The sequence below is a fragment of the Lithobates pipiens genome, unplaced genomic scaffold (assembly GCF_037356315.1).
Source record: "Lithobates pipiens isolate NorthernLeopardFrog02 unplaced genomic scaffold, aLitPip1_a1.2 Scaffold_22, whole genome shotgun sequence".
Taxonomy (NCBI): Eukaryota; Metazoa; Chordata; class Amphibia; order Anura; family Ranidae; genus Lithobates; species Lithobates pipiens.
In genome coordinates, this window is record NW_027507784.1 from 47930553 (window position 1) to 47949742 (window position 19190).

Sequence of the window (19190 nt, forward strand, 5' to 3'; positions counted from 1 at the left end):
GTACTTCAGTCCATAATATGGTGGACTAAAAATACGCTTAAGACATAATGAGCAAGTACAGATTGCAAAGTTTTTGCAGATGGCAGTGGCATGCCAACTTTTATTTTGTTATTGGCTGCCTTTTGCTGCATTATAGGTAGAAAAGAACTGCTATTGCATGTGGTAGGCCATGCAGCTGCTGAATATGAAGGCCAAATAAAAACAAATCCGTATTATCCTAAACTGATGATAGCTACACATGCCGCATGTTGCATGTTGCTGCCAGAATAATTTTAGGAAATGTCTGATTTCAAATGCAGCTTATTAACTTTTATTTTTGTTATAGGGTACCAACACAGAGCATGAGATGAGGAAGAGGAGGTTAAGTTCCTACCACGTTTCTATGGATTTTTTGGAAGATCCAATCCTGAGACAAAGGGCTTTGAGTATAGCCAGCAATCTTACCAACACAATGGAAGGTACGTTTTTTTTTACCAACTATGTACAGTACATATATGAACAGGAGTGGGAGAGTGCCGGGCGGTCTGATTCATTTATTCGTTTTGTTCACTGTCCAAACACAGGCAGGGGCTGCTCCTAGATTAGACTGTATGCATTTGTGTAGTCTGCAGAGTCAAGGACTGGCTATGCTGTCTGGCATTGCGACTCAATCACAAGGCAAGCTATTTAGGTTTATCCTTTCTCAGGCAACGCAATTTAGACTGTATATTTATTTCAGAAGGGTAAATATGATTCTGGAAGAATTTGTTTTGTAGGCGTGTGTTGGTGGGGGGTATGTACCTAATATGGGGAGTCTACAATAGTTCCAGCTATAGCCCGGCCTCCATGACAGCTGCAGTGTCTGGTGTAGGGTTGCCACCTGTCCAGGATTCACCTGGACAGTCTAGGATTTTAATTGTGTGTCTGGGTTTATAATGCATGTTTATAATGCGCAAGGAAAAATGCAAAAATGCTTCTCCGAGAACATGTGCCCATGCCATTTTTTTTCTGTCCCTGAAAGCTGTGCATAAAATTGAATTTTGTATGTGAATGGACATATTAGCTAACATGCAGGTGCGTTCAGAGGTGAAAAAAAAAAAAAAAGCCAAACGCCTGTAAAAGCAGTAATTTTGCATCGGTGTGCATAAGGCAAGCCATACACGGTGCACATTTCTGAAATTTGCTCCATTCCCTCATCAGCACAGACAGTGCTTACAGAGGATTCCCTCCTGCCTAACAATTGTTTGCTCCCGGGTGGGCAATGCTGTCCCTGCCAGGAGAAAACAGTGCTAGCGGCTATAGCAGCCGTTAGCGATAATCACAAGGGAATCCGGCAGGCTGGTTGCACCCAAGTTGATCGATCGATCAACTTGGTACATTCAGCCCGCCTTTTAAAGGTTTGAATGTTGGCTGTTTCCTGCTGAACTGGCTGAGATTCAAACCGTGTATGTCCAGCCTTAGTTTTTCATGGCCACTGGACAGCTTCATTGCACAGCAGCTTCTTCTATATTTCAGGAAAGTGAGCTGTGAGATTTTCTAACGAATGTGCCCAGATTTTTTTCTGCTTTTTAAAATACAATAAAAATAGGATATTCAGTGGTGTATTTTCGACAAAGTAAAATCAGTTTTAAAAAAAGGACAAAATGTCAAATGAAAAACCATGCTAAAGGCTGTGGCAGTATTGGGGCCACAACTGACGGTGTAGAGATCCATCCACAATCCAATGACAAGGGTCACTGAAAAAGGCATTACTGATTCTACCCAATGCTGCAGAGAAAAATTAGAGCAAAGTGGAGCCCGGGGAAGGCATGTACTGCATCCCGACACTTGGTTCCACTAATGCCGCGTACACACGAGCGGACTTTTCGAGGGATTAAGTCCGACAGACTTCCGAAGGAGTTCTGCCGGAGTTCCGACAGAGTTCTGACGGACTTTTCGAATGAGCGGACTTGGCCACACACAATCACACCAAACTCCGACGAAATTCGAACGTGATGACGTACGACTGGACTAGAATAAGGAAGTTCATAGCCAGTAGCCAATAGCTGCCCTAGCGTCGGTTTTAGTCCGTCGGAATAGCATACACACGAGCGAATTTTTCGGTAGGAACTGGGTCCGGCGGAGTTCCGTCGGAAAAATTTGAAGCATGTTCCATTTTCTAAAATGCCGTCAGACTTTTGCGAATCAAAAGTCCGTTGCAGCCCACACACGATCGAAAAGTCTGACGGAATCATTCCGTCGGACTTTGGATGTTGAAAAGTCCGCTCGTGTGTACGGGGCTTAAGGCAGCCTTTTTCAACCTTTTCAACAAAGTGGAACCCTTGAAATAATTCTACGGTCTCGGGGAACCCCTGCTAAAAATTTGAAATCTGCAACTCTTGATACAATAGTGTGATGGTCAGTGGGAAGAATGGTCCTTACACTTGTGGTCATTGGGAAGAATTACCTCCTTAAAGATAGCTAAAAAGATCAATGGTGTCAGTGAGAACTTATTTGAGAGGCAGAAATTGCCCAATGCTGAAGGAACCCCTAGCAGCCTTTGGAGGAACCCTAAGGTTCCACGGAACCCTGGTTGAGAATCACTGCACTAAGGTATTAGTTTGAATGTGCGTTAGATCTTAAACATGCTCATGCACCACACTAATAAAAAAAAAATATATAAAAATCAGACATTTAAAGCATTTTTTTTAGAACATACTAATAATAGTCAAAGTTTTTTGTCTAACAAAAACTACCTGCTATAATTTTACTTTAATTTTATTTTATTTACTTTTTTTAACTTCCCCTCCTTTTTCAAGAAGCCTTTCTTCATCTTCATTCTGCCTTTCTGGAATATCTGCTGATGGAAGCAGGCTGTCATATACATGTCTTTACACCTTCCAGACACAGAGGAGCTAGACTCTGAGTCCTGTAGGCATGTCAGGGCTGGACCCTCATGATGCTGTCATGTCCTATAGAAGGTGTCAGAGCATAATTTCTGCATTTGATGTTAATAGTGTCTAGTGAAGTTTTAATTCCTCCTGTCTTTCTATTAAAATGTAATTATAGTGGAAGGTTTTACCATTGAATTGATCACAGAACATGCCAATCACTGTCCATTTCAAAATGATGTAGTCCGTCATTTGGACAGGACATTTTGCACAGGCTATAAGGCTGTTTAGAAGACTGGCACAGCTATGAATAAGTAGCATTGCTACAATGTAGCAGTCAACTAAAGTATGAGGTCTGGGTTCTTAAAACTGGAAAAAAAAAATACCTGGCAAAAAAATTTGGGACATTTATACCTTGGCTAACTTTGCCCAACCCCTAAACCATCCTCTGCCAATTAGACGAGGTTGAAAGTTATTGAAAGGTAAAAGAACGCATTCAAAATTGCATGTGTGCCATATCACACAAAAAACGTGTATCTTTATTGGAGACACTTTGCAGTGCCATTCATTGTTAATGGCCCACAACCATTGCTAAAAGTTTGTTAAGCCTTTTTTTTTTTAAAACTGCCCCCAATTCGCTCATCAATAATGACAATAAATGTTAATAGGGGGTTCCTTCAAGACGCTCAAATCTTCTCCATGTAAAGAACATGCAGTTAGCTAAAAAATGCTTTCATAGCCAAAGGTTCTGTCTTAGAATGTCATTTTTGAGTTATACTTAAAGCACATTAGTAATTTAGAAGGTAGCCTCTGCACTTGATTTTACTAGTGATGAATATTTTATGTCATGCTTAAGGCCTACTCTAGTCCTCTGTGACTGTTTGACTGTTACCATGGCAACACTGAGGAATTGTGTCAAAATTTAACCCATTAAAATTAGCACCACCCCCTTTTGTCTATTGTAAATTAATCAAACTTAGTAAAATAAAATAATCACAATCCAAAAGATACTAAATATAATAATATTGTTAGCTGAACACTCCACATTGATTTCACAACACTCTCTATAATGTAAAACTAAAACAAAACAGTGCAGCACAATTCAATTAAATAATATCCAAAACGTGACAAAATAGTGAAAGTTCATTGATCAATAATTTGAATAATAATGTGAAAAATAAAGTCTGTAGAAAATACAATCTATAAAAAATTGAAATAATAAATAAAACAAAATAAAATGTGTGCTCCCTACAAATGGTGATCTTCTGTTACTCTCTTTCCTCCGGTGATTAGTGCACCTCCACACACCAGGTGAAAAATCTGCTCATCTCAAGCAAGAAACAACAGGCTCATCTACACTATATTGGGACACCTGCCTTTACACACACATGAACTTTAATGGCATTCCAGTCTTAGTCTGTAGGGTTCAATATTGAGTTGGCCCACCCTTTGCAGCTATAACAGCTTCAACTCTTCTGGGAAGGCTGTCCACAAGGTTTAGGAGTGTGTCTATGGGAATGTTTGACCATTCTTCCAGAAGCGCATTTGTGAGGTCAAGCACTGACATTGGACGAGAAGGGCTGACTCACAGTCTCCACTCTAATTCATCCCACAGGTTCTATTGGGTTCAGGTCAGGTTTCTTCACCCTAAACTTGCTCATTCATGTCTTTATGGACTTTGCTTTGTGAACTGGTGTGCAGTCATGTTGGAACAGGAAGTGATCATCCCCAAACTTTTCCACAAAGCTGGAAGCATGAAATTGTTCAAAATGTCTTGGTATGCTGACGCCTTAAGAATTATCTTCACTGGAACTAAGGGGCCAAGCCCAACCCCTGAAAAAAAAAAACACACCATAATCCCCCCTGCACCAAATGATTTGGACCAGTGCACAAAGCAAGGTCCATAAAGACACGGATGAGCAAGTTTAAGTCCTGACCTCAACCCGATAGAACACCTTTGGGATTAATTAGAGCGGACACTGCAAACCAGGCCTTCTCGTCCACGTCAATGCCTGACCTCACAAATGCGCTTCTGGAACAATGGTTAAACATTCCCATAGACATACTCCTAAACTCCTAAACCTTGTGGACAGCCTTCCAAGTGTTGAAGCTGTTATAGCTGCAAAGGGTGGGGCAATTCAATATTGAACCCTATGGACTAAGACTGGGATGCCATTAAAGTTCATATGCGTGTAAAGGGAGGTGCCCCAATACTTTTGACAATATAGTGTATATTAATCATTTGGATCCACTGGGATGTTCTCCTCTCTTCTCTCCAAAGATCCCGCTTGGTTTACACTTTCCAGTGTATTCACATTCCATAAACGGATTACATGTACTATAAAGGCGAATAAATAGTGCTTCCCATATAACTCCTTTATTAAAATATGAGACGGGCCTTTTGTTTCTTGCTTAAGGTGAGCAGGTTTTTCACCTGTTGTGTAGGTTCATTAATCACTGGAGGAAAAGACAGTAATAGAAGATCACTGTTTGCGGGGAGCAAAGATCTTATTTTGGTTTATTTTTTATTTCAACTAGATTTTTTTTATAGAGTGTATTTTTCACAATATTATCCAAATTATAGATCAATGGACTTTCATTATTTTTGTCGTGTTTTGGATATTAATTATTTGAGTTGCGCTGCACTATTTGGTTTTAGAAGCACTGAGATATTACCACTTAACACCCGAGAACATCATTATACCTGACAACTTACAGTAGTGCAACTTGTGCCTGCTCTTACCTTAGCCTTTCTACAGCTCTCTAAAATAAAACTCAGCCAGTCAGAAAGGAGAGTCCCGGTTGGCCAAGGCATTCATGCACATCACTGGATAGAGATGGGGCTCAGATAAGTATTAGGTGGGCTAAGGGGGCTGCTTCACACTGAAGGTTTTGTTTATCTTAATGCATAGAATGCATTAAGATAAAAAAAAAACCTTCTGCCTTTACAACCACTTGCATTGAGTATAACAACTGTTGCACAAAGGGGATACATGGAATGCTTTCCTCTAACACCTATATACACACTGCTTTTTCAATTGTTGGTCACCCATAGTTGAGAGCAGTGGGCCATTGGCTCATGCTGCTGTCAGTCAAATCCTGTGAAGAGGAAGCAGGGGCGGGGCTGATCTGCACTATGTGTGTCTAAGGACGCACACAGCAGTGACTCTGGAGAGAGCCTGCACATGTGTCACCATAGTAAGTTGCTTGTTATGGGGACACACGAGAAGATGCAGAGCAGAGAACGACGGCAGGGAACACCCAAAGAGGAGGTTCAGGGTTGCCCAATGCATTACCCTTGCACAGAGAAGGTAAGTATAACATCTTTTTTATTTTACCAAAATAAAAAATTTGGTTTTACAACCTCTTTAAGCCCATTTCTTTCTGGCTACCATGTAGTGAAGGGAAAAACATAAACTGGGCATACATGTGTAGAATTTAGTTTGAAATGTTTTGTTTTAAGAATGTTTCCTCAATTTTCTACTCAATAGCAGTGCCAAATGGGTGTTCATTTTCAATTGCAGTGATGATAAAATTTGAATAAACAGGATGGAATATGTTTTGGAGCTGAACAAATTTGTAACAGTGAATGTGGTTTTTGTTTGGGAAATTACGTTATTTCCAAAATCTAAAGTTAAAAGCAAAAGAAATGTTGAAGTACTTTCGAACGATTTATATGTAAATTTTTTCAAAAATCTACTGGTGTGTGGCCAGCTTTAGGGCTCATGTACACTACAGCTTCCAAATGTAGACTTTCTGAAAGTCAATATTTGCATATAATGTGCCACGCCCACCAGGTGACAGTGCTTCCTACTTGTGTTTGGCCAGTTCGATTCTGTACTGTGGAAAGCAGGGATAGTATGGGGGTTATTTGCTAAAGGAAAATCCACTTTGCACTGAAAGTGCATTTGGAAGTAAAGTCGCTGTAGATCCGAGGGGGACATGCAAGGAAAATAAAAAACAACATTTTAGCCTGTACATGATTGGATGATAAAATCAGCAGAGCTTCTACTCATTTCAGATTTACCCCTTAGATTTAGAGCGACTGCACTTTCAAGTGCACTTGCAAAATGGATTTGCCTTTCGTAAATAACCCCCTATGTGTTCAAAGATGAATGCCTGGGAAGAAAGAAGTATGTATTCCAAACATATTTCCCTGTGCACATACTGCCCTAAACATTAGTACTGATCGGCAGGACCGGGACAAGGGGTGGGCTGGAGGGACGGCTGCCCCTGGCGCAATGGTTTATTGCAGGGGTAGGGGGCACCCTAACCCTAAGGGAAAGGGGGGCACAGTTTGGCATCTTTGTCCTGGGCGCTGGATGACCTTGTCCCGGCACTGCTGATCGGTTCATCATCCAGCCACAGGAGCAGCCGGCCTAATAGAGTTTGACATGCTGCTGGTAGCGGGGCTGGACGATGCACATGTACTGCCACCTATATGCTAGAGCCTAATGCATTGGGGCTAAATAGTGTGCATAGGACCTTACAGTAACATGAATTAGTTTGATGTATTATTGTAATCCTAATTTAACATTTTATTTATACAGAATTAGAAGAATCCAGGCAAAAATGCCCTCCATGCTGGAACAAATTTGCCAACACCTACCTGATATGGGACTGCTGTGACACCTGGTTGAAAATAAAGCATGTACTCAATGTTATAGTGATGGACCCCTTTGTTGATCTTGCAATCACCATCTGCATCGTTTTAAACACCTTGTTTATGGCCATGGAGCATCATCCCATAACTGATGAGTTTGCTAATGTGCTGTATGTTGGAAATCTGGTAAGTTGTCATTATTTGTATTGCTGCTGTTACCATTATTGTTATGTACTGGTATGTCACTGGACTTCAAGTGGCCCTAGGCATCACCCTGGTAATGTTTTTTTTTTTTCAGCGGGCAGTTGGCTTTCTTGTAATAGACCGCAGATGTCTCAGTAAAGAGTACCTGTCACTGCCTGCCCTGTTGCTATCATGGGCGATATTTATATTCCCTGTGATAACAATAAAAGTGCTAAAAGAAAAAATGTAAAGTGACAGTTTAAAGAAAAATAATAATTTAAAGCCCTCACGTCCCCCCGTGCTCACGCGCAAGAAGAGAATGCATGCCTTGGTCCCTCGCACGCACAAACAGCCTTCACCCCGCACATGTGAGGTATCACCTTGAACATCAGATCATGGGTAGTAATTCTAGTGCCAGACCTTCTGTGTAACTCTAGAATGATAACCTGTAAAGGCTTTAAATGTGTCGCCTATAGATAATAAAATGTATGTAGTTTGCCGCAATTTTAGAGAGTGACATTTTTGGTATCTATATACTTGGCATAACATTATCTTTTATAATGTACAAAACAATTGGGTGTTATATGGTGTTTTTGTGCATTAAAATTAAAAAAATGTTTCTTCCAAACAAATTGCATTTAAAAAACCACTGCGCAAATACAGCGCGACGCCCACCATTTTGTTCTCTATAGCCTCTACTTTAAAAAATATAAAATGTTTGGGAGTTCTAAGAAATTATTTAGCAAAAAGATTGTTATATGTAAACAAAAAGTGTCATAAAAGGCCTGTTCTTAAAGTGGCTAAATAATTATGTGGCATAGATATGTTCTGCACTGCATACTTATGAATACTTAAAGTGATACTAAAGTCTCATTTTTTTATTCTTTAAAAATAACAAACATGTTATACTTACCTGCTCTGTTGCAGTGGTTTTGCACAGAACAGCTCTGATTCTTCTCTTCTCAGATCCATCTTCAGTGCTCTTGGCCTCTCCCTCCTGTTGAGTGCCCCCACAGCAAGCAGCTTTCTATGGTGGCACCCGAGCCGCAGCTCCATGTGTCCATGTAGACACAGAGACGCCGTTCGGACCCGTCCCCGCCCTCTCTCTCTCCTGGTTGGCTAACTGACTTTGATTGATTTGCCTCAGCCAGTCAGAATGGAGAGTCCCGGTTGGCCAAGGCATTTGTGCACATCACTGGATAGAGATGGGGCTCAGATAAGTATTAGGTGGGCTAAGGGGGCTGCTTCACACTGAAGGTTTTGTTTATCTTAAAGCATAGAATGCATTAAGATAAAAAAACCTTCTGCTTTTACAACCACTTGTATTGAGTATAACAACTGTTGCACAAATGGGATACACGGAGTGCTTTCCTCTAACACCTATATACACACTGCTTTTTCAATTGTTGGTCACCCATAGCTGAGAGCAGTGGGCCATTGGCTCGTGCTGCTGTCAGTCAAATCCTGTGAGGAGGAAGCAGGGCCAGGGCTGATCTGCACTATGTGTGTCTAAGGACACACACAGCAGTGACTCTGGAGAGAGCCTGCACATGTGTCACCATAGTAAGTTGGAACACCCAAAAAGGAGGTTCAGGGTTGCCCGATGTATTACCCTTGCACAGAGGAGGCAAGTATAACATCTTTTTTATTTTACCAAAATAGAAAATTAGATTTTACAACCTCTTTAAGCCCATTTCTTTCTGGTTACTATGTAGTGAAGGGAAAAAACAAACTGGGTCAGGGCCGTCTTTAATATTGATTGGACCCTGGGCAAAAATTTTCTTAGGGCCCCCCTCCCCCCATGCAATTTCGCTCTCCACCTTCTCTGAGACATACAATAAATAGCAGCTAGACTTAAAATCAGTTTACTGTATCAGATCAGGCAGCGATTGGTTGCCAGAGGTTACAGCATATCATTACTGCTTACTAACTGGTTGCTAGAGGTTACAGCACTCCTTAAGGCTCACTGATTAGTTGCTAGAGGTTACAGCACATTTCTGCTTGTTGATTGGCAGCTAGGGATTGCTGTACAGTAATACTGCTCACTGGTTGCTATAGGTTGCAGCACATCTTCTCCTCACTGCAGGGGGGCATGATATACCTATGAATGCTGCCTTTATTTACGCATGTCACTGCTATTTACATATGAATGCCATTATTTACATGTAAACACGGGTCTGCAGGTGAGTCATCTGTACACAACAATAGGGCAGAGCTGGGCAGCATTAGTAGCAGCACTTTATACTGAGATATCAGGACACAGCACAGGACTAAAACTTCAAGGGACAAAGGAATGTAAACTGGGATAGTTGGCAAGGATGAGACAGCTGCTTTGGGCTCCACAACAATGACAGGGCCCAGGGCAGCTGCCCCTTTTGCCCTGCCTTAAAGACGGCCCTGAACTGGGTATACATGTGTAGAATTTTGTTTGAAATGTTTTGTTTTAAGAATGTTTGCTCAATTTTCTACTCATTAGCAGTGTCAAATGGGTGCTCATGTTCAATTGCAGCGATGATAAAATTTGAATAAACAGGATGGAATATGTTTTGGGGCTGAACAAATTTGTAACAGTGAATGTGGTTTTTGTTTGGGAAATTACGTTATTTCCAAAATCTAAAGTTAAAAGCAAAAGAAATGTTGAAGTACTTTTGAACGATTTATATGTAAATGTTTTCAAAAATCTACTGGTGTGTGGCCAGCTTTGTACACTACAGCTTCCAAACTTGAGTTTAGGGGCTTTTGGTGTTTTTTTTGCCAAAGCTCCTTAACTCCATAAAAGCCTAAAGCCCCATACACACTATCCGTTTTTCTGCTGAGTTTTTCCTTCAGATTTACCAAAACCATATAATATGAGGTCAAACCTTAAGAGTTTCAATTTGTATGCAATCAGGCAGGCCCTTGCACTACATGGTTTTGGTAAACCTGAAGGAAAAACTCAGCAGAAAAACTGATAGTGTGTATGGGGCTAATGTGTCTATCTACACGTAGGCTTTTACAAGAGTTTAGAAGCCGCTGCGGTTAGGGGAGGTTCAACCTCCCTCAACCTCCCTCTCCTGAATACAAAAGAATCGCCTTCCGTATAGGAACATTTTTACCGCCGGCCGCAAAACGTGGCAAAATCGTGCAGTGTTTTGTGTTTTCCCACACCCGTCAAGGCCGTCAAGGCCGTCAAGGCCGTCAAGGCCGTCAAGGCCTCATGCACACTGGACATTTTTTACAGCTTTTAGGGACCTCAGGCTTTTTTTTTTTTTACCCTGCCACTAAACTCCCCTGCATGCTAGTCTATGCGTCCATGAACACATAGGCTTTTAGCAGCTTTTAGTGACAGGAGAGTTTAGAGGCAGAAAAAACCCCCACTGCCAGTGCGACCAGGAGCAGCAGAGTTTTGGCAGAAAAATTGCTTGGTGCTGTTAAACATGTCTAAACCCACGTAAACGCTAGGCACGTTTAGTAATTGAATAATTAATTAATTCATTAATTTCAATGGGCAGAATAAATTATTATTCTGGCCAATGAAATTAATATACGCCCAATCTCTTGATGCCTGTAAACATGCCTATAAGCTTGTATTTAGACACTTTTAGGAGTGTCAGAATTTCTTTTGCCAAAATACTTCTGCCAGGAATAAAGACTTCTAGGAGAGTTTGCAAAATATCCTGTGTGTACGAGGCCTTAGGTCAAAAACAGCTGCATTTTTGAGCAATAATTGAGGAGCCCTAAAAACATTACTCCCTCCGACATAAACACTGGCTGAGGGGCATTGAGCCATGTAACATTTTCTGATTAGTACCGAAAACTCATAATTTATATAGTAGTTGTAGAATATGGTGTTGTCTTATTTCGATTATGCTTGGCATTTCTAGCATATGGTTTATCTAACTATAGATTTGTTCTTGAATAAGTAACTATATAAATTGATTGCTGGTGTTTTTTTTTATTTCGTCACTGGGTAATTGCATTGCATGATACAATCCTCGGGTGAAGAAGAAAACCAATAATTATTGACGTATTGCTGTAACAAGCTGCAAGTGCTGCAGTCACCGTAGGCTCAGTGTTCTGTGAAGTCAGCAAATGTTCTGACTATGCAGAATGCATCCTGCTGAGGCGGCACAATGGAAGCAGTGCAAGCTTGTATTTATTGAACTCTTTCACTTGCTGCACTTCTAACAAAGGTCTCATTTGCATTGAAATGGAGAGGCTATGAAAGATCATAGCACTGTGCATTATTCTGAGAGGCCTAGACCGGGGAGGTCAGACTTATTCAATAAGGGTGTTTTCCTATTCCAGTTTTTTTTGTACATCCGACATTTTCTTGAACTGTGCATGATATGCTACCCATTAAATAAGAGCATTGGCAATGGTAGGTAATCCATAGTAAACATTTCTCCCAACTGTTCCTGATTTTGAGGGACTGTCCCTGATTTTGAACATAGTCCCTCTGTCCTTCTTTCCTCCTCATTTGTCCTTCGTTTTGGTCTGATTTATATAGTTGTATATAAAATGCACTACTTATCTTTCTAAATGAGTTTTCCCGTGCTAAACCATTCATCCACTTTCTAAATTGCTGCATTTGTAAATGTCAAAAGTCAATATAAAGGTATAGTATGGTAAAAAAAAAAGCACTTGGGGTTTAACTAATCTTTATTTGTTGTATAATTCTCCTTTAGGAGGGCGTGGCAAGGAGTCCCATGCCTACATACGTTTGCTAATAAATGTCCCTCATTCCCATCTCAAAAAGTTGGGAGGTATATTAATAACCAACTGAAACACATTTTTTTAATTGAGGAGGCATATCAGAGTGTACCCCATGGGTGGGCCATGTTTGCCCACACAGGAATGTACAGGTGGTCCATGCATTTGCATGCAGGCAGTCCCATTGATGTAAATTAGGATGCAGCAGCTGCATGGAAACAGCTGCTTCCAGTATGACATCCACGTGTGTGTGGGTGCGTGTTCCCAAACTCACACTGTCTGTGCACCCACACCAACAGTAGGTGTGTCAGTGCAGGGGATGGGCAGAGGAATAAAAGGTCTGCCTCTTCTTCCTTTGTGGGAGCCGATAGAACACAATGGTGCTGCGGGAGGGATTCCCCCATCAACAATGACTGCGATGATTGGGGAGTCAATCGATTTTCTTTCCTGCACCCCTTGGTGTGATGTTCCTTTCAACCTCTCTTCCCCCAACCTTTATGTGCTGTAAGTGGTTATGATGACCATATATACAATATATAATATTGTTACTGTGAAACAAAGCATGACCAGTACAATTAAATAAGGAAGGGGGTGGGGGGTATATGGCAATATACATCTATCCCTGCCTATATGTTCTAACATTAATTTTCCTTATTTCTAATAGGTTGATGTTTTATAGATAAGCATAGCTTATTCCTCTTGTAGTATACAATGTACTAAATAAGGCAAGTAGAGAGGGGGGCAGTCAGGTGGAAGGAACACCCCAGGTCTCCCAGAGGTGGATGTAGGAGCACACCTACAGATGACAGCAAGGGTTGGTGTAAGATATTGCTCCAAAAGGACTTAGCTGGTAAATAATGTGCCCTATTACTACATTCTACTTACACAAGTTCTAATAAGGTCCCGGTTAAAAAAAGGGGGGGCAGTATATATCAAATTCTTCACTGGTATGAAATAGGTACCCCAAAAATATTAGGGGACACTGTATTAGCAGTGGATAGGTATATATCTAAGCAGATTAATGTAATACTTAACCTTTAATTGCTAACAGAGTATAGGGCATAGGTATATTACTCGCTTACCTTGTAGATTGATAAGTAGCATTTAGTTTAGCTAGGTAAGATGTACTTTTGTGCAAAGGGGTTCTCATATATATTGCGTTAGAATAGTTTCAGTAGGGGCTTAGTGGAAGGTGTCATTCAAGGGTCACCCCTATACGACACCATATTCACTCCAAAGGAGCCTTTCCTCTGTAATATAAAACAAACAATGCAAATAATCCAAGCCAGCGGGTTAGACAAACATTCTGACCATATTTCAGGCTTCCTATGGGTGTGTGTATGTGCTTACCAAGTATGAATGCCCCCAATGTTGCCATGTTTCCTAGCAGCAACCCTTTCATTTTTGCCAGGTTTAGACAACCACAGCAACCCCAAATGGAAATTGAAGATTTTTTTTTAATAACATAATGGCTTGTGTTTTTTATCTATCATTTTAGGGTATGTTATTTCCTTTAATTGGTCATATTTATTGATTTTAACAACTCTTCATTGCAAAATAAAATCCTACTTTTCAATTAAGCCAGAGTTGTTCTTTAAGCCCTTGGGTCTCATTGCTAATACTATAAACACTAAAGAAAGTCCTTAAGTAGTTTTGAATCTGACCCAGATAAATGTCATAACTTTCCCGGATTAGCCATAATCCACGACAAATTTTTCAATTCCTCCTCTGCCAGCACAGAATTTGCACTGTGTTGTTATCCCTTTCTACCACAGCCATGAAAAATTAATAGACTGCAGTGCACTTTGTGTGCCATCTAATTAGCAGCCACACTTTGGCTGAGGTTGTCAACTGCATTGTTTATTCTCTCTTTCATGTTCTTTGGAGGGGGGATGAATCATTAAACAGATTGTCACTCCGCACGGTACCTCTGGAAAGACCCAAATGACTGGTTTTGTGTGTTTAATGGGAATTGATCTGCTACCTACAGCAGCTCATGTTTGTTTTTTTACCTTTTAAATGCATGCTTTTGTGAACCCTTTTATACATTTTGTGAGAATTTACAAATCTTTGTGGGGATAATTTAGGAATTTAGGATGTGATTATGTGGCGTCAATGCTGGAATTATTAGTACGCCCAGACATGAAATTTCCTTGTTGACTCATGAACACAGCACAGAGTACATCCTTACAGTTTCTAGTGTTTTCATGTTCTGAATGGCCATAGTTGTCATCTGAATGGTCAAGAATACAAGATGGATTTTGTGAACCATTATTAATTGCAAATTAATTAATGTTTTATGGCATTGTCATTTCCTTAGGTATTCACTGGTATTTTCACTGCAGAGATGGTCTTCAAACTCATTGCATTAGACCCCTACTACTATTTCCAAGTGGGATGGAATATATTTGACAGTATTATTGTCAGTCTGAGCTTGATGGAACTTGGTCTGTCCGATGTGGAAGGATTGTCTGTCCTGAGGTCCTTTAGATTGGTGAGTATACCATCGTAATGAAGTGTAATGAGAACACTAGGAAAAATTTCAATAATAAAATGGTTTAGGTAAAGTCTATGAATAATAAAAGAGAAAAATATGTTTTATCAGTTACCTGTATATATAGTATGTGCAAAAATTAAAAAGGACCTATAGTCATATTTCAAATAAAATAATGTAAAATAATCTAGTGTGTAATAGTTTAAAAATCCTTTTTTCGGTATTAATTTTTTATAATCTGTAACTAATTATGAACATGGAGGCTGCCTTATTTTTTCATTACATAAGCAGGCTCTCATTCCTTCTTGTCTTATCTCACGAATATGGTTGGTCTGATTGATAAATATAGCTTCCTTTCTATGCCTGATAGAAAGAACCCATGTCTTATTTTAAGTGATAGTAATGCTATTTGGCAGTGCTACCATTGCCTTTTTGATGCATATCAATTATAATTTTTCACTACTTACACCACTTCCCCTACCTACCTACCCTAAGTGATACTAAAGTCTTGTTTTTTGTTTTTTTGTTGTTAAAAATAACAAACATGTTATGTGCAGTGATTTTGCACATAACAGCCCAGATCCTCCTCTTCTCAGGTCCATCTTCGTTGCTCCTGGCCCCTCCCTCCTGTTGAGTGTCTCCACAGCAAGCAGCTTGCTATGGGGGTACCTGCGTCAAGCCGCTGCTGTCTGTCCATTCAGAAACAGAGCTGTGGCCCATCCCCCTCTCTCCTCATTGGCTCAATGACTTTGATTGACAGCAGCAGGAGCCAATAGTGCTTTGCTGATTTCTTAGCCAATGAGGAGGGCCTGAACAGCTGAGACTCTCATGCAACATCGCTGGATTGAGATGGACTCATGTAAGTATAAGGGGGGCTGAGGGGGGCTGCTGCACACAGAAGGTTTTACATTTTAATGCATAGAATGCATTAAGATAAAATAAAAACCTTCTGCCTTTACCACCACATCAAAGTGCAACCACAGGCAACATTTGTATTCAGTTTTTGATATAGTGAAGAGGGATTAGAACACCTGGCAGTTTTTATTGTTGTCTGTACCCCATTAGGGAGATTCACTCTCTCTGATCATCCTGTTTACCATTATCATTGAAATTAAAAGTAAAAGAAAATCCCAAATTTTCGGTTTGTTTTCAGTTGACAACCAATCAGTAATAGAGGGGAAATCTTCCAATGGGGACACTATTTTGGTGACCCTGGTGACACCCTGCAATTCCCTCACTTTGGATGAATTTTCTCTCACTTACTCTTTTTGCTATGGGGCGTAAAGTCATAGGAAATCTCCCTATGGGATCCAGGTGGAAAAAAAAAACTGACAGGGTTTATACACTCTCTCACGCTATCCAAAATGGTTTTCCTCCTTGTAATGTGTTCTGCGAGCTCCTGAGTCTCTCTCCCCCCACATCTTACCTCCATTGTTTTGGAATGAGCATTGCACGTTAGTTGTGACCATGTGCCCTGCTCTATGCACATTACAAATTCCATAGTCCCCAGTCCATCTCGGGAGCGAGAAAGTTTAGAGATGATCAGAGGCGCAGGCAATGTGACAGGTAAGTATTAAAAGTTTTTTCCCCATATAGTTTTTTTTTTTTTTTAGTTACTGAATCACTCTAAAGATTGTTCTACTTTAAGACAATTTACTAATATTTCAGAATACAAGTTAGCAAATACACACTTTACAGATCTAACAGTGACCCCTGCACCATCAGCAATTAGAAACTTACTCTCAGCTGCTGATAGCTTATCTGTATATTGTAACATGATTAATCGATTATTCTTACAGTTTACAGTGGTGTCTATATATCCCAAGATCCACTACCTAGTTTCTCTAAGCCCTTGTACACACGGTCGGAGATTCCGACGGAATGTGTCATATTGGACCGTTTTGTCGGATATTCCGACTGTGTGTGGTCTGCATCGGACTGTTTCTCTCGGAATATCCAACGGACCAACTTTTCCAACTTGCCGGTAAAATTTTCCGACAAAATGCTTCGATCGGACTTATTCCGATCGTGTGTAGCCTACTCCGATGGACAAAGTGCCACGCATGCTCAGATCAAATTCCTAGACCAAAGCTATTGGCTACTAGCCTGAACGTAGTCCCGTCGTAACGAAATAACGTCATCACGTTATGTACAATCGGATTTTCCAACAACTTAGTCCGACCGTGTGTATGCAACATCACTTCCGGACCTCTTCCGGAATTAATCCATCGGAATTACTCCCGACGGATTTGGTTGTCGGAATTACTCCCGAAGGATTTGGTTGTCGGAATCTCTGACCATGTGTACAAGGGATAAGAAGGTACTTCACACACCTTATGGTTTTGAGCCATTTACCCATTGAAGTGACTTCTGACCTATTAAAGCGGAACATCAGGCAGATATAAAAAATACAAAAATTAATACAGTTCTTTGATCATTGATCCCTAAATATATATTTTTAAAGGCAAGCAGAGCAAGTACCTGAATTTGACTTGGTATCAGCCTCTTGCAGTCCTTGTACATCAGAATTTAGGGAGGAGAAGGGAGAAGCAGCATAGATAGCCAATCAGTCGAGGTGGGATGCAATAAATATGCTGATAGGAGGAATGCACAGAGTTACAGAACGATGAGCTCCTAATTCTGCTGCTACTCCTGTCACTGTCCAGTCACAGGACCGGGGTGTAGAGGAGGCCTGTAAGTGTTACTGAACAGCAGCAGAGGAAAATCAGGTCTCCTGTGCTGCCAGACAAGCCTGTATGGTGTGGCCAAATTGTAAATCTGTAACCCATGGTATCTTTGTGTGCCGCTCAGGCTCAGTAGATGTGGGGTGTTTCACATCTGTTTCTAAGTGCTGTCGAGGTATGGCGCCCATCCTGGCTCCTCCAATGGCTCAAGGGAGGGAAAGGAGGTGATCCCTGATGCCGCACATCCATGTAGTCATATGGAGGTGAACAAAGTGGAAACCTCAGCCTGGGCTCCAACCAGGCCACGTCCCAATGCGTTTTGCTCCGCCTCCCAGAGCTTAGTCATGGGGATCATGTATAAATATATAAACTGGCAGATAAAACAGCTCCCTTATATTTTTTTATCTGTGTATGTACCTGTTTACTAAAATAGCCAGGGTGCTCTTTGGTTACACGTATCTTCTAAATTGTGTATTGATTTACCCACCCCTGCTCATTTGTAAAGACCCCATAAGAATGCCATAGCGGCACATTGATTTTAGCCCTCTCATTCCATTTATGGTTGCCAGACAGATTAATAACTTAAATTGAAGGAAATGCTTTTAGTTTATAAATGGTATGCTTTATAACATAATTTTGCAGTTGAGTGCCCTGACCCTTTTCTCATGGATACAATTGAAAATTGTTTCGTTTTGACCTCATATTATATGGTTTTTGGTAAATCTAAAGGAAAAGTGTACAAGAGAATTAAAAATGTATTTAAAATGTATGGCCAGCCTTAGTTTCAGAGAGTGATAGCATTTTTATTAAATAGTAAACGAATTCTTAGAGATCTCTACATTATAGCTAAGAGTGGCCATATAAACATGATTATACCCCTTGACAGCATGATATGATGCTCATGAGAAGAGGATATGGAAGCATGGGCATGGCATATGTTACCAAAGTGACATCCCAAGCACTTTGGACCTTCAGAAGCACTGTTATTTCACACAAAGTTGTGATTGCGATGGTGCTTTGCTTCCTTGTTCTCACTGAGAAAAAGAACATGAAATAATTGAGTTTGCGCGTGCCTCTTCTGATTCTTGGCTAACATACAATACGCCATGAGCAGGTAAAGCATGCTCATGGTGAAAATCTGACTAGAAGGATTGTGTTTTAAAAAGGGACAGTTGGGAGCTACATAAAAATATTTACCTATCTCTGATGTTCCTATTTTTTTTAGCTCCGAGTCTTCAAGTTGGCAAAATCATGGCCTACACTCAACATGCTTATCAAGATCATTGGCAACTCTGTGGGAGCTCTGGGAAACCTGACTTTGGTGTTAGCCATTATTGTGTTTATTTTTGCTGTGGTCGGCATGCAGCTCTTTGGTAAAAGCTACAAGGAATGTGTCTGTAAAATATCACCTGAAACATGTGAGCTTCCACGCTGGCACATGAATGACTTCTTCCATTCCTTCCTGATTGTCTTCCGAGTACTGTGTGGAGAGTGGATAGAGACTATGTGGGACTGTATGGAGGTGGCTGGACAATCTATGTGCCTAACGGTGTTTATGATGGTGATGGTCATTGGAAATTTAGTGGTAAGTGTCTTGTATGTAATAAAAAAACAGTTACCGCTCAGTGAAATATATTCTTTGTTTGGCTATTTAAATATGAAAACTCTTGGTTCCTCATGTGAAG

General features: G+C 40.6%; 1 protein-coding gene across 4 annotated transcripts in view; it reads left to right on the top strand.

Annotated features, from left to right (window-relative positions):
- The window catches only part of LOC143923736 (sodium channel protein type 2 subunit alpha-like), a 200634-nt gene that overhangs the window by 116324 nt on the left and 65120 nt on the right, over window positions 1-19190 (top strand). For all 4 annotated transcript variants that reach the window (XM_077447559.1, XM_077447561.1, XM_077447558.1 and 1 more), the window contains exons 13-16: window positions 326-458; window positions 7400-7638; window positions 14648-14821; window positions 18731-19090. In XM_077447559.1, the coding sequence (XP_077303685.1) occupies window positions 326-458; window positions 7400-7638; window positions 14648-14821; window positions 18731-19090 (906 nt within the window). The remainder of the gene's footprint in view (window positions 1-325; window positions 459-7399; window positions 7639-14647; window positions 14822-18730; window positions 19091-19190) is intronic.